Source organism: Nerophis ophidion, linkage group LG08 (genome assembly GCF_033978795.1).
Source record: "Nerophis ophidion isolate RoL-2023_Sa linkage group LG08, RoL_Noph_v1.0, whole genome shotgun sequence".
NCBI lineage: Eukaryota > Metazoa > Chordata > Actinopteri > Syngnathiformes > Syngnathidae > Nerophis > Nerophis ophidion.
In genome coordinates, this window is record NC_084618.1 from 1,098,339 (window position 1) to 1,113,843 (window position 15,505).

The 15,505-nt window shown below is 44.0% G+C and overlaps 1 protein-coding gene across 1 annotated transcript in view; it reads left to right on the forward strand.

Moving 5' to 3' along the window:
• The first annotated feature begins 8,123 nt into the window (after nt 1-8,123).
• The window catches only part of LOC133557007 (sarcosine dehydrogenase, mitochondrial-like), a 17,391-nt gene continuing 10,009 nt past the window's right edge, over nt 8,124-15,505 (forward strand). The window contains exons 1-2 of the mRNA XM_061907289.1: nt 8,124-8,260; nt 11,949-12,141. Coding sequence (XP_061763273.1) covers nt 11,954-12,141 — 188 coding nt within the window. The 5' untranslated portion in view covers nt 8,124-8,260; nt 11,949-11,953. The remainder of the gene's footprint in view (nt 8,261-11,948; nt 12,142-15,505) is intronic.

A 15,505-nucleotide genomic window follows, 5' to 3' on the forward strand; every position in this document is an offset into this window, starting at 1 on the left:
CCACACCCACTTTGTTGATGTCAACACCACCACACCCACTTTCTTCCTGTCCTCATCACCACACCCACTTTGTTGATGTCAACATCACCACACCCACTTTCTTCCTGTCCTCATCACCACACCCACTTTCTTCCTGTCCTCGTCACCACACCCACTTTCTTCCTGTCCTCGTCACCACACCCACTTTGTTGATGTCAACATCACCACACCCACTTTCTTCCTGTCCTCATCACCACACCCACTTTCTTCCTGTCCTCGTCACCACACCCACTTTGTTGATGTCAACATCACCACACCCACTTTCTTCCTGTCCTCATCGCCACACCCACTTTGTTGGTTTCCTCATCACCACACCCACTTTCTTCCTGTCCTTGTCACCACACCCACTTTGTTGATGTCAACATCACCACACCCACTTTCTTCCTGTCCTCATCACCACACCCACTTTGTTGGTGTCCCCATCACCACACCTACTTTGTTGATGTCAACATCACCAACTTTCTTCCTGTCCTCATCGCCACACCCACTTTGTTGGTGTCCTCATCACCACACCCACTTTGAGGATATCAACATCACCAACTTTCTTTCTGTCCTCATCGCCACACCCACTTTGTGGGTGTCCTCATTACCACACCCACTTTCTTCCTGTCCTCATCACCACACCCACTGTGTTGGTGTCCTCATCACCACACCCACTTTGCTGGTGTCAACATCACAATGCCCACTTTGTTGGCGTCAACATCACCACACTCACTTTGTTGGTGTCAACATCACCACACCCACTTTGTTGGTGTCAACATCACCACACCCACTTTGTTGGTGTCAACATCACCACACCCACTGTGTTGGTGTCCTCATCACCACACCCACTTTGCTGATGTCAACATCACCACACCCACTGTGTTGGTGTCAACATCACCACACCCACTTTGTTGGTGTCCTCATCACCACACCCACTCTGTTGGTTTCAACATCACCACACCCACTGTGTTGGTGTCAACATCACCACACCCACTTTGTTGGTGTCCTCATCACCACACCCACTTTGTTGGTGTCAACATCACCACACCGACTTTGTTGGTGTCAACATCACCACACCCACTTTGTTGGTGTCAACATCACCACACCCACTTTGTTGGTGTCAACATCACCACACCCACTGTGTTGGTGTCAACATCACCACACCCACTTTGTTGGTGTCAACATCACCACACCCACTTTGTTGGTGTCAACATCACCACACCCACTTTGTCGGTGTCAACATCACCACACCCACTTTGTCGGTGTCAACATCACCACACCCACTTTGTTGGTGTCAACATCACCACACCCACTGTGTTGGTGTCAACATCACCACACCCACTTTGTTGGTCTCAACATCACCACACCCACTTTGTTGGTGTCAACATCACCACACCCACTTTGTTGGTGTCAACATCACCACACCCACTTTGTTGGTGTCAACATCACCACACCCACTGTGTTGGTGTCAAGATCACCACACCCACTTTGTTGGTGTCAACATCACCACACCCACTTTGTTGGTGTCAACATCACCACACCCACTTTGTTGGTGTCAACATCACCACACCCACTTTATTGGTGTCAAGATCACCACACCCACTTTGTTGGTGTCAACATCACCACACCCACTGTGTTGGTGTCAACATCACCACACCCACTTTGTTGGTGTCAACATCACCACACCCACTTTGTTGGTGTCAACATCACCACACCCACTTTGTTGGTGTCAACATCACCACACCCACTTTGTTGGTGTCAACATCACCACACCCACTTTGTCGGTGTCAACATCACCACACCCACTTTGTCGGTGTCAACATCACCACACCCACTTTGTTGGTGTCAACATCACCACACCCACTGTGTTGGTGTCAACATCACCACACCCACTTTGTTGGTGTCAACATCACCACACCCACTTTGTTGGTGTCAACATCACCACACCCACTTTGTTGGTGTCAACATCACCACACCCACTTTGTTGGTGTCAACATCACCACACCCACTGTGTTGGTGTCAAGATCACCACACCCACTTTGTTGGTGTCAACATCACCACACCCACTTTGTTGGTGTCAACATCACCACACCCACTTTGTTGGTGTCAAGATCACCACACCCACTTTATTGGTGTCAAGATCACCACACCCACTTTGTTGGTGTCAACATCACCACACCCACTTTGTTGGTGTCAAGATCACCACACCCACTTTGTTGGTGTCAAGATCACCACACCCACTTTGTTGGTGTCAACAACACCACACCCACTTTGTTGGTGTCAACATCACCACACCCACTTTGTTGGTGTCAACATCACCACACCCACTTTGTTGGTGTCAACATCACCACACCCACTTTGTTGGTGTCAACATCACCACACCCACTTTATTGGTGTCAAGATCACCACACCCACTTTGTTGGTGTCAACATCACCACACCCACTTTGTTGGTGTCAAGATCACCACACCCACTTTGTTGGTGTCAAGATCACCACACCCACTTTATTGGTGTCAAGATCACCACACCCACTTTGTTGGTGTCAACATCACCACACCCACTTTGTTGGTGTCAACATCACCACACCCACTTTGTTGGTGTCAACATCACCACACCCACTTTGTTGGTGTCAAGATCACCACACCCACTTTATTGGTGTCAAGATCACCACACCCACTTTGTTGGTGTCAACATCACCACACCCACTTTGTTGGTGTCAAGATCACCACACCCACTTTGTTGGTGTCAAGATCACCACACCCACTTTGTTGGTGTCAACAACACCACACCCACTTTGTTGGTGTCAACATCACCACACCCACTTTGTTGGTGTCAACATCACCACACCCACTTTGTTGGTGTCAACATCACCACACCCACTTTGTTGGTGTCAAGATCACCACACCCACTTTATTGGTGTCAAGATCACCACACCCACTTTGTTGGTGTCAACATCACCACACCCACTTTGTTGGTGTCAAGATCACCACACCCACTTTGTTGGTGTCAAGATCACCACACCCACTTTGTTGGTGTCAACAACACCACACCCACTTTGTTGGTGTCAACATCACCACACCCACTTTGTTGGTGTCAACATCACCACACCCACTTTGTTGGTGCCAACATCACCACACTCATCTTTTTTCTTCCTTATTTCTTTCTTTTTTCCTTCCTTGTTATAATTTATTCTCTTTTTGAAATATTTTAATTTACTCTCATTTCTACTCATTTCTTCTCATTTATTTTCTAATTTCTTTGTCATTCTTCTTAATATCCTGTTATTTCTTTCTCATCTATTCTAATTTATTCCTCATTGCCTCTCATTTATTTCAGATGTTTTTCTCATTTAGTTGTCTTTTTTTCATTTATTCTTATTTCCTCTTTTATTTTTCATGTTTTTCCTCATGTATTCACATTCCTTCTGTTTCTTCTCAGTTATTCTCATTTCTTCTAGTTTCTTCTCATTTCTTCTCATTTCTTCTCATGTCTGTTTAATTTATTCTATTTTTTTCTAATTTAGTGTCATATCCACTCGTTTCCTCTCATTTCTTCTCACTTCCATTCATTTTGTCTCATGTCCCACCTCCAAAGACATGCACCTGGGGATAGGCCCCTCCCACCTCCAAAGACCTGCACCTGGGGATAGGCCCCTCCCACCTCCAAAGACATGCACCTGGGGATAGGCCCCTCCCACCTCCAAAGACCTGCACCTGGGGATAGGCCCCTCCCACCTCCAAAGACATGCACCTGGGGATAGGCCCCTCCCACCTCCAAAGACATGCACCTGGGGATAGGCCCCTCCCACCTCCAAAGACATGCACCTGGGGATAGGCCCCTCCCACCTCCAAAGACATGCACCTGGGGATAGGCCCCTCCCACCTCCAAAGACATGGACCTGGGGATAGGCCCCTCCCACCTCCAAAGACATGCACCTGGGGATAGGCCCCTCCCACCTCCAAAGACATGCACCTGGGGATAGCTTGATTGGCAACACTAAATGGTCCCTAGTGTGTGAATGTTGTCTATCTGTGTTGGCCCGGCGATGAGGTGGCGACTTGTCCAGGGTGTACCCCGCCTTCCGCCCGATTGTAGCTGAGATAGGCGCCAGCGACCCCAAAGGGAATAAACGGTAGAAAATGGATGGATGGATGGATCTTCTAATTTCCTCTCATTTCTTCTCATTCCCTGTGGTTACTTGTCAGTTCCTGTCATGAAGGAGGCCAGCGTCTCATACAGGAGCTCTATGGTGATTATTATTATTGATACAATATTATTATTATTATTGACAATAATAATAATATTGATGAGGAATTCTTCGACAAAATGACCAAAGATGAATTATTGAAGAAAGGTTTGCTGTGCTGAGATGTTTCATTTTTCAGGTAAACAAACATTCAAATAAAAGTTCTCACTCTGTGATGCAATCCCTGCACCTTATTAATAATAGTCATTACAATTATGATGCAATCCCTGCACCTCATTAATAATAGTCATTACAATTATGATGCAATCCCTGCACCTCATTAATAATAGTCATTGCAATCATTATGATGCAATCCCTGCACCTCATTAATAATAGTCATTACAATTATGATGCAATCCCTGCACCTCATTAATAATAGTCATTGCAATCATTATGATGCAATCCCTGCACCTCATTAATAATAGTCATTGCAATCATTACGATGCAATCCCTGCACCTCATTAATAATAGTCATTGCAATCATTATGATGCAATCCCTGCACCTCATTAATAATAGTCATTGCAATCATTATGATGCAATCCCTGCACCTCATTAATAATAGTCATTACAATTATGATGCAATCCCTGCACCTCATTAATAATAGTCATTGCAATCATTATGATGCAATCCCTGCACCTCATTAATAATAGTCATTGCAATCATTATGATGCAATCCCTGCACCTCATTAATAATAGTCATTGCAATCATTATGATGCAATCACTGCACCTCATAATAGTCATTGCAATCATTATGATGCAATCCCTGCACCTCATTAATAATAGTCATTGCAATCATTATGATGCAATCACTGCACCTCATTAATAATAGTCATTGCAATCATTATGATGCAATCCCTGCACCTCATTAATAATAGTCATTACAATTATGATGCAATCCCTGCACCTCATTAATAATAGTCATTACAATTATGATGCAATCACCACCTCATTAATAATAGTCATTACAATTATGATGCAATCACTGCACCTCATTAATAATAGTCATTACAATTATGATGCAATCACTGCACCTCATTAATAATAGTCATTACAATCATGATGCAATCTGGGCTTCCCTGCTTAGGCTGCTGCCCCCGCAGCCATACCTCGAATAAGCGGAAGAAGATGGATGAATGGATAGATAAATTGGATAACAAAATAAAGTAATTAAAATCATTTTTTAAAAAGTAAAGTAAATTAAATGAAGTACAATAAAACAAAATAAATACAATTAACAACAATTAAAATAAATTAAATTGGATAAGATCAACTAAAATAAAATCATACAAATAAAAAAAGTTGTACTTTATTTCTACATAACTTAAATATTCACCTTTTGGGAATGATTGCTTTTTGCAACTTCATGTCAACATGAAAAGAGTAGAAAACTAAGTTTGCAAATATCATTTTTGATCACTAAATAATTCAATATTCTTCCAGTGAGAGTGTATATTTATATTTGAATATTCATACAGTAAGAGTGTATATTTATATTTGAATATTCATACAGCAAGAGTGCACATTTATATTTGAATATTCATACAGTAAGAGTGTATATTTATATTTGAATATTCTTCCAGTAAGAGTGTATATTTATATTTGAATATTCATACAGTAAGAGTGTATATTTAGCATCATAACGTCTCATGTGCGCCCAGGAATGTATTTACTGGAATATCTTTAATGGTTTCCCCGGGGGTCAAATGTCTCACACACACACACACACACACACACACGCACACACACACACACACGCACACACACACACACACACACACACACGTACACACACACACACACACACGCACACACACACACATATGTACACACACACACACACACACGTACACACACACACACACACACACACACGCACACACACACACACACACGCACACACACACACGCACACACACACACACACGCACACACACACACACACGCACACACACACACACACACACACACACGTACACACACACACACACACACGCACACACACACACATATGTACACACACACACACACACACGTACACACACACACACACACACACACACGCACACACACACACACACACGCACACACACACACGCACACACACACACACACACACACACACACACACGCACACACACACACGCACACACACACACACACACGCACACACACACACACACACGCACACACACACACACGTATGTACACACCTATGTAAAAGGTCAAACATGAAGTGTAAAAAAGTGTGTTTTATTGACATTTAGTGAAAGGTTGAGTAAAAAAAGAATCCCGATGGTGCGTGAAATGTCCAAAGTTGAAATCAAGAAGAAGTTGGTGAAGGTTGAAGGTTGAAAGCAGAAAGATGTGAAGGTTCAAAGTTCTTCAAGGCAACTTTTGCAACTCTGAGAAAGATTATTATGGGATTGTTTCCCTCCTCCTGCAAAGTCAGCTCCTGATTGGCTGCTGGGATGGAGGTGGGCGGGACTTCTTCCTTCTTCTTTGGTAACAAAAGTTTTTTTTTTATCAGTTTTTTTCTTTCATCTTTCAGTCCTTAAAGGGAAAACTTTTCATACCTCAATTTTGTCTTTTGCTTTGTTGGAAACCTCCGTGCCAGCTGCAAAATAATAAAAACCTGCAAAATGACTTCAATTGGATAAAATAAAATAAAGTCATTCATTTCATTAGAGTACAATATAAAGGATAAGATGACATAAAATAAAGTAATACATTTTTTTTTAATTAAATGTAATAAAGTACAATAAAAATGAATTAAATTGGATAAAATGAAATAAAATAAAGTAACTTACATTTAATTAAATAAAGTAATGAATTGGTTTAATTTGGATAAGATAAAATAAAGTAATAAAAAAATATCTATCCATCCATTTTCTACCACTTATTCCCTTTTGGGATTGCGGGAACGCAAATTAAACTAAATACAATACAAATGAATAAGATAAAATAAAATAAAGTGATAAAAAAAAAAATCAAATTCTATTAAATAAAGTAATGAACCAGCTGGATAAGATTAAATAAAATAAAGTGATATATTTGTTTACATTTAATCAAATAAAGTAAAATACAAAAATTGGATTGATTGGATTTAAAAAAAAATAAAATATATATATATATATATATAGCTACATTAAATTGAATACAATAAAATAAAATAAAATCATTCATCAGATAAAATACGATAAGATGGAATTACTACTGATCTTATTACAATTGTGTTGGTTAAATTTAGCTCATAATGAAGTTGAATGAAATAAAAGGAAATTAAATTCAGGTCAATTCAAATCAGTTGTGGCGTTTATTACTGAGCACTACTAGAATTGTTACATTTTAATACATAATCAAGTTTAGTGAGTTAAGCCTAAAAATAAAATGAAAACAATGTAAATGTAAATTAATTCAATGTAATTAATTGATCTAAATGGATGAAATAGTGGAATTTACCATTGAGCAATATTAAAATTGTGTCGGTTCTATTTTACACATTAATTCATTACATAAATGATATTAAATAAAAACCAAACATTTTTTTCCCTCCCAAAGTTATTGGAAGGAACAATGCATGTTAATATTACTTTCTCCTCATATTGCATTGAAATGTAAACACTTGATATTAAAGAGTACAATTCACAAATGTAGTCTGTCTAAAGATGAAATACATTATTTTTATTACATTTATTTGACTAAATGTGAAGTTGAAAAAATAAACTGCAACTAAATAGCAACATGAATAATGTGGATTAGTTGTAATTATCGTCATTATTAGAGTTGTAATTGTCGTCATTATTAGCGTGAGAGTAATAAACCTGCGAGGGGGCGTGGTCACTCGCTCGGTTTAACCCTCCTCTCTCTCTCTCTCTCTCTCTCTCTCTCTTGTCAACGTGTTGAAGTTTAGCGACCAGCGTCTTCTCTTCTTTGCCGGCAAACACGCGGGAAGTTCTCGGAAGCAAGGAAGCAAGGAAGCAAGGAAGCGAGCGTAAGTGCGAGTGAAAGACAGCAAGAAGCTTGTTTGTTTGTCTTGAAAAGTGTGATTGTCGCTGCTAGCTGGCTGGCTAACTAGCTAACTAGCACACAGCTGTTTTGTCTGCTTCTAGAAGACTTTCCTCTTTCAAAAGTCCACTTTGAAACTTGCCAGGTCGCCGAAGAAGAAGTAATGTGGTGTTGCTGTAATGATCAGCAAGCAGCCTAAAAGCGGCTTTAAATAGACACTTTGTCAAAGTGCACCCAGGTCAAAGTTCACCTTTTCTTCAAAGCTGCTGACTCAGCTATAAAACTTACCTGCACACGCGCCATATTCTGCAGCAACCACCTGCAGCTGGAGATATTTCAAGCAGACGTGTGTTTCTTGCAGCAGCCAAATAAAATTGTTGGACTTCATGTCCCTCATTTGTTGTCCAACTTTGCATGGCCTTACAATGACGTCATGCTTAGTCGCCTCAGCACATATTACAGTCAGGCCTGTCAAACTCAGCCATAGTCGCCAACCTTGACACCGCCCATTTCGAGGGGCGTGGTTAAGAGTCAATGATTTCATATATATATACACACACACACATAACACTTATCTACTCATTGTTGAGTTAAGGGTTGAATTGTCCATCCTTGTTCTATTCTCTGTCACTATTTTGCTGACCATATGCATGTGTAGTAGATGGCAGTATTGTCCTGTTTAAGAGTGTCACAACATTGCGGTTTACGACAGACAACTGTTTCACGGTAGACGAAAAGGTGACTGCTGTTGTTGTGTGTTGTTACCGGGCTGGGAGGACATGAATGAAAGTGCCTAACAATAAACCCACATAAGACACCAAGAACTCGCCCTCCATCATTCTACAGTTATAACGTCATTAGGCAGACATGCTATTTATATTGTGGGAAAGCGGACGGGAAAACAGGCTGTCCTCACTCAGGTCCGCGTGGAGCTGGAGGGGGCGTGGCCTCCAGCTCCGCCTGAATTTCAGGGAGAAAATTTGTCCCGGGAGGTTTTTTAGGAGATAGGCTGAATTTCGGGAGTCTCCCGGAAAATCTGGTAGGTTTGGCAAGTATGAATTAATCAGGTTTTACAATTTGGATTGTCATGCTGCTGGGATAGGCTCCAGCACCCCCACCACCCCGAAAGGGACAAGCGGTAGAAAGATGGATGGATGGATTATCAGGATGTTGTAGTCGTAATGATTTGTACAGTCCTTTGAGACATTTGTGATTTGGGGCTATATAAATAAACATTGATTGATTGATGCTAATTTTAGCATGATAACATTGAAAATGTTGGCATACTTCTAAGATGGTGCCAAGTATCCAATGCCATGATTTTTAGGTTCAAACAAATACAATTTGTAAAACTGCTAGCATGAAACGTGAACATGCTAACGTAAAATGCTAACGTTAGCATGCTTACATATGACAAAATATACTTTTAAGATGGTGCCAAGTATCAAATGCCATGATTTTTAGGTTTAAGCAAATAATATTTGCAAAAATGTTAGCTTGATAACATTAGCATGTTTACATGCTAATGTTATCATACTTCTAGGATGGTGTCAAGTATCTCAAGTAGGGCTGTCAGATTATTTATTTGAATTTGGAATTAAAAAATAAATCATATTTACATTTTGGAATCTGGCTTATTTAGAATGACCCACAGGTGATTACTCGCTTACATCATGCAAATTATCTGAGGAAAAGACCCTAATATTTGTACACAAATGCAATTTTATTGTCAGAATGTCATCCAGGATTGTTTTTTAAATTTGTAAAAATGTTAGCATGCTATTGTTAGCATGATAACATTGAAAATGTTAGCGCACTTTTACGATAGTGCCAAGTATTAAAGGCGGTGGTATTTAGGTTAAAACCAATACGATTGGTAAAAATATCTCGCATAAAATGTTAGCATGCCAAGGTAAAAATTCTAACGTTAGCATGTTAAGGTAAAAATTCTAATGTTAGCATTCTTACGTATAAGTTTTAATACTTCTATGATATTCTGACAATTTATTGTCAGAACGTCATCCAGAAACATTTTTTTTAATTTGTAAAAATGCGAGCATTAAATGTTAGCATACAAGTATTAGCATGTTAACATAGAAAAAGTTAGCATACTTCAAAAATGGTGACAAGTACCATAATCATTAGTTTTTTAAAGAAATATAATTTGCATAAATGCTCGTGTAAACTGTTAGCTAGCTAACGTTAGCATGATAACATGGAAGAAAGTGGCATACTTTTAAGACGGCACCAAGTATCAAAAGCCGTGATTTTTAAGTTTAAAGGAATACAATTTGCAAAAATATTAGCATGCTAATGTAAGCATTAATACATAGAAAGGAGTTAGCATACTTCTAAGTTATCAAAATCCATGATTTGTTACATTTTAATTGTTACATTTATAGCAAAAAGTTCTATTTTGGTTTCATCTGACCACATGACATTCTCCCAATCCTCTGCTGTATCATCCATGTATCCATTTTGGTATAAACTCAACTGGTGGTGTTTGGAGGAAGAAGAATACTGAGTTGCATCCCAAGAACACCATACCTACTGTGAAGCATGGGGGTGGAAACATCATGCTTTGGGGCTGTTTTTCTGCTAAGGGGACAGGACGATTGATCCGTGTTAAGGAAAGAATATCTGTTTATGTATATGTTAATGTATATATATATATATATATATATGTATATGTTCCAAAGACATGCACCTGGGGATAGGTTGATTGGCAACACTAAATTGGCCCTAGTGTGTGAATGTGAGTGTGAATGTTGTCTGTCTATCTGTGTTGGCCCTGCGATGAGGTGGCGACTTGTCCAGGGTGTACCCTGCCTTCCGCCCGATTGTAGCTGAGATAGGCGCCAGCGCCCCCCGCAACCCCGAAAGGGAATAAGCGGTAGAAATGGATGGATGGATGGATGTATATGTTTATGTATATATATATATATATATGTATGTTTGTGTATATGTTTATGTATATGTTTATGTATATATATATATATATATATATACATATATATATATATATATATATATATATATATATATATATATGTTTATGTATATGTATATATATATATGTATATGTGTATATATATATATATATATATGTATATGTATATGTTTATGTATATATATATATACAGTATGTATGTTTGTGTATATGTTTATGTATGTTTATGTATATATATATATATATATATTTATATTTATATATATATATATATATATATATATATATATATATATATATATGTTTATGTATATGTATATATATATATATATATGTTTATGTATATGTATATATATATATATATATATATATATGTATATATATATATATATATATATATATATGTATATGTATATATGTATATGTATATATATATATATATATATATATATATATATATATGTATATGTATATATATATATATATATATATGTATATGTATATATATATATATATATATATATATATATATGTATATGTATGAATGTATAATAGTTGCAGTGTGTATATTATTGTGAAGGTGTGTATGAGTAAAAGTGCAGTTCTCTTTCTTCAAATGTTGCCATAAGGTGTAAAATGGCTAAGGTTATACTTTGATGTATGCTGAGTCAGCATGCAGATTTAGAATGTGACCCCCAAACATGTTGTTTTGCATCCTTCCAAGGAGCCATGGCCTTCCTGGGGTGTGTCGTCCAGCGCCTGGCGTCAGCGACACGCCGCCCGCTCGCCGCCCGGCCGTGGCGCATCAGTGGTGTGAACTACAGCTCCGAGCTGAGCAGCGAGAAGAACGTTCCTTATGAGAAGACACTGAAGCAGGACTCTGGCAGTGTGTCTGGGCCCACTAGACCCTTACCCAGGTAAGTGGGCATCATCCCCAGTCTGACCCTGGCAGTGTGTCTGGGCCCACTAGACCCTTACCCAGGTAGGTGGGCATCATCCCCAGTCTGACACTGGCAGTGTGTCTGGGCCCACTAGACCCTTACCCAGGTAGGTGGGCATCATCCCCAGTCTGACCCTGGCAGTGTGTCTGGGCCCACTAGACCCTTACCCAGGTAGGTGGGCATCATCCCCAGTCTGACCCTGGCAGTGTGTCTGGGCCCACTAGACCCTTACCCAGGTAGGTGGGCATCATCCCCAGTCTGACCCTGGCAGTGTGTCTGGGCCCACTAGACCCTTACCCAGGTAGGTGGGCATCATCCCCAGTCCGACCCTGGCAGTGTGTCTGGGCCCACTAGACCCTTACCCAGGTAGGTGGGCATCATCCCCAGTCTGACCCTGGCAGTGTGTCTGGGCCCACTAGACCCTTACCCAGGTAGGTGGGCATCATCCCCAGTCTGACCCTGGCAGTGTGTCTGGGCCCACTAGACCCTTACCCAGGTAGGTGGGCATCATCCCCAGTCTGACCCTGGCAGTGTGTCTGGGCCCACTAGACCCTTACCCAGGTAGGTGGGCATCATCCCCAGTCTGACCCTGGCAGTGTGTCTGGGCCCACTAGACCCCTGCCCAGGTAGGTGGGCATCATCCCCAGTCCGACCCTGGCAGTGTGTCTGGGCCCACTAGACCCTTACCCAGGTAGGTGGGCATCATCCCCAGTCTGACCCTGGCAGTGTGTCTGGGCCCACTAGACCCTTACCCAGGTAGGTGGGCATCATCCCCAGTCTGACCCTGGCAGTGTGTCTGGGCCCACTAGACCCTTACCCAGGTAGGTGGGCATCATCCCCAGTCTGACCCTGGCAGTGTGTCTGGGCCCACTAGACCCCTGCCCAGGTAGGTGGGCATCATCCCCAGTCTGACCCTGGCAGTGTGTCTGGGCCCACTAGACCCTTACCCAGGTAGGTGGGCATCATCCCCAGTCTGACCCTGGCAGTGTGTCTGGGCCCACTAGACCCTTACCCAGGTAGGTGGGCATCATCCCCAGTCCGACCCTGGCAGTGTGTCTGGGCCCACTAGACCCTTACCCAGGTAGGTGGGCATCATCCCCAGTCTGACCCTGGCAGTGTGTCTGGGCCCACTAGACCCTTACCCAGGTAGGTGGGCATCATCCCCAGTCTGACCCTGGCAGTGTGTCTGGGCCCACTAGACCCTTACCCAGGTAGGTGGGCATCATCCCCAGTCTGACCCTGGCAGTGTGTCTGGGCCCACTAGACCCTTACCCAGGTAGGTGGGCATCATCCCCAGTCTGACCCTGGCAGTGTGTCTGGGCCCACTAGACCCCTGCCCAGGTAGGTGGGCATCATCCCCAGTCCGACCCTGGCAGTGTGTCTGGGCCCACTAGACCCTTACCCAGGTAGGTGGGCATCATCCCCAGTCTGACCCTGGCAGTGTGTCTGGGCCCACTAGACCCTTACCCAGGTAGGTGGGCATCATCCCCAGTCTGACCCTGGCAGTGTGTCTGGGCCCACTAGACCCTTACCCAGGTAGGTGGGCATCATCCCCAGTCTGACCCTGGCAGTGTGTCTGGGCCCACTAGACCCCTGCCCAGGTAGGTGGGCATCATCCCCAGTCTGACCCTGGCAGTGTGTCTGGGCCCACTAGACCCTTACCCAGGTAGGTGGGCATCATCCCCATTCTGACCCTGGCAGTGTGTCTGGGCCCACTAGACCCTTACCCAGGTAGGTGGGCATCATCCCCAGTCTGACCCTGGCAGTGTGTCGGGGCGCACTAGACCCTTACCCAGGTAGGTGGGCATCATCCCCAGTCTGACCCTGGCAGTGTGTCTGGGCCCACTAGACCCTTACCCAGGTAGGTGGGCATCATCCCCAGTCTGACCCTGGCAGTGTGTCTGGGCCCACTAGACCCCTGCCCAGGTAGGTGGGCATCATCCCCAGTCTGACCATGGCAGTGTGTCTGGGCCCACTAGACCCTTACCCAGGTAGGTGGGCATCATCCCCAGTCTGACCCTGGCAGTGTGTCGGGGCGCACTAGACCCTTACCCAGGTAGGTGGGCATCATCCCCAGTCTGACCCTGGCAGTGTGTCTGGGCCCACTAGACCCTTACCCAGGTAGGTGGGCATCATCCCCAGTCTGACCCTGGCAGTGTGTCTGGGCCCACTAGACCCCTGCCCAGGTAGGTGGGCATCATCCCCAGTCTGACCATGGCAGTGTGTCTGGGCCCACTAGACCCTTACCCAGGTAGGTGGGCATCATCCCCAGTCTGACCCTGGCAGTGTATTGGGCCCCACTAGACCCCTGCCCAGGTAGGTGGGCATCATCCCCATTCTGACCCTGGCAGTGTGTCGGGGCGCACTAGACCCTTACCCAGGTAGGTGGGCATCATCCCCAGTCCGACCCTGGCAGTGTGTCTGGGCCCAAAAGACCCTTACCCAGGTAGGTGGGCATCATCCACAGTCTGACCCTGGCAGTGTGTCTGGGCCCACTAGACCCTTACCCGGGTAGGTGGGCATCATCCCCATTCTGACCCTGGCAGTGTGTCTGGGCCCACTAGACCCTTACCCAGGTAGGTGGGCATCATCCCCAGTCTGACCCTGGCAGTGTGTCGGGGCGCACTAGACCCTTGCCCAGGTAGGTGGGCATCATCCCCAGTCTGACCCTGGCAGTGTGTCTGGGCCCACTAGACCCTTACCCAGGTAGGTGGGCATCATCCCCAGTCTGACCCTGGCAGTGTGTCTGGGCCCACTAGACCCCTGCCCAGGTAGGTGGGCATCATCCCCAGTCTGACCCTGGCAGTGTGTCTGGGCCCACTAGACCCTTACCCAGGTAGGTGGGCATCATCCCCAGTCTGACCCTGGCAGTGTGTTGGGGCCCACTAGACCCCTGCCCAGGTAGGTGGGCATCATCCCCATTCTGACCCTGGCAGTGTGTCGGGGCGCACTAGACCCTTACCCAGGTAGGTGGGCATCATCCCCAGTCTGACCCTGGCAGTGTGTCTGGGCCCAAAAGACCCTTACCCAGGTAGGTGGGCATCATCCCCAGTCTGACCCTGGCAGTGTGTCTGGGCCCACTAGACCCTTACCCAGGTAGGTGGGCATCATCCCCAGTCTGACCCTGGCAGTGTGTCTGGGCCCACTAGACCCTTACCCAGGTAGGTGGGCATCATCCCCAGTCTGACCCTGGCAGTGTGTCGGGGCCCACTAGACCCTTACCCAGGTAGGTGGGCATCATCCCCAGTCTGACCCTGGCAGTGTGTCTGGGCCCACTAGACCCTTACCCAGGTAGGTGGGCATCATCCCCAGTCTGACCCTGGCAGTGTGTCGGGGCCCA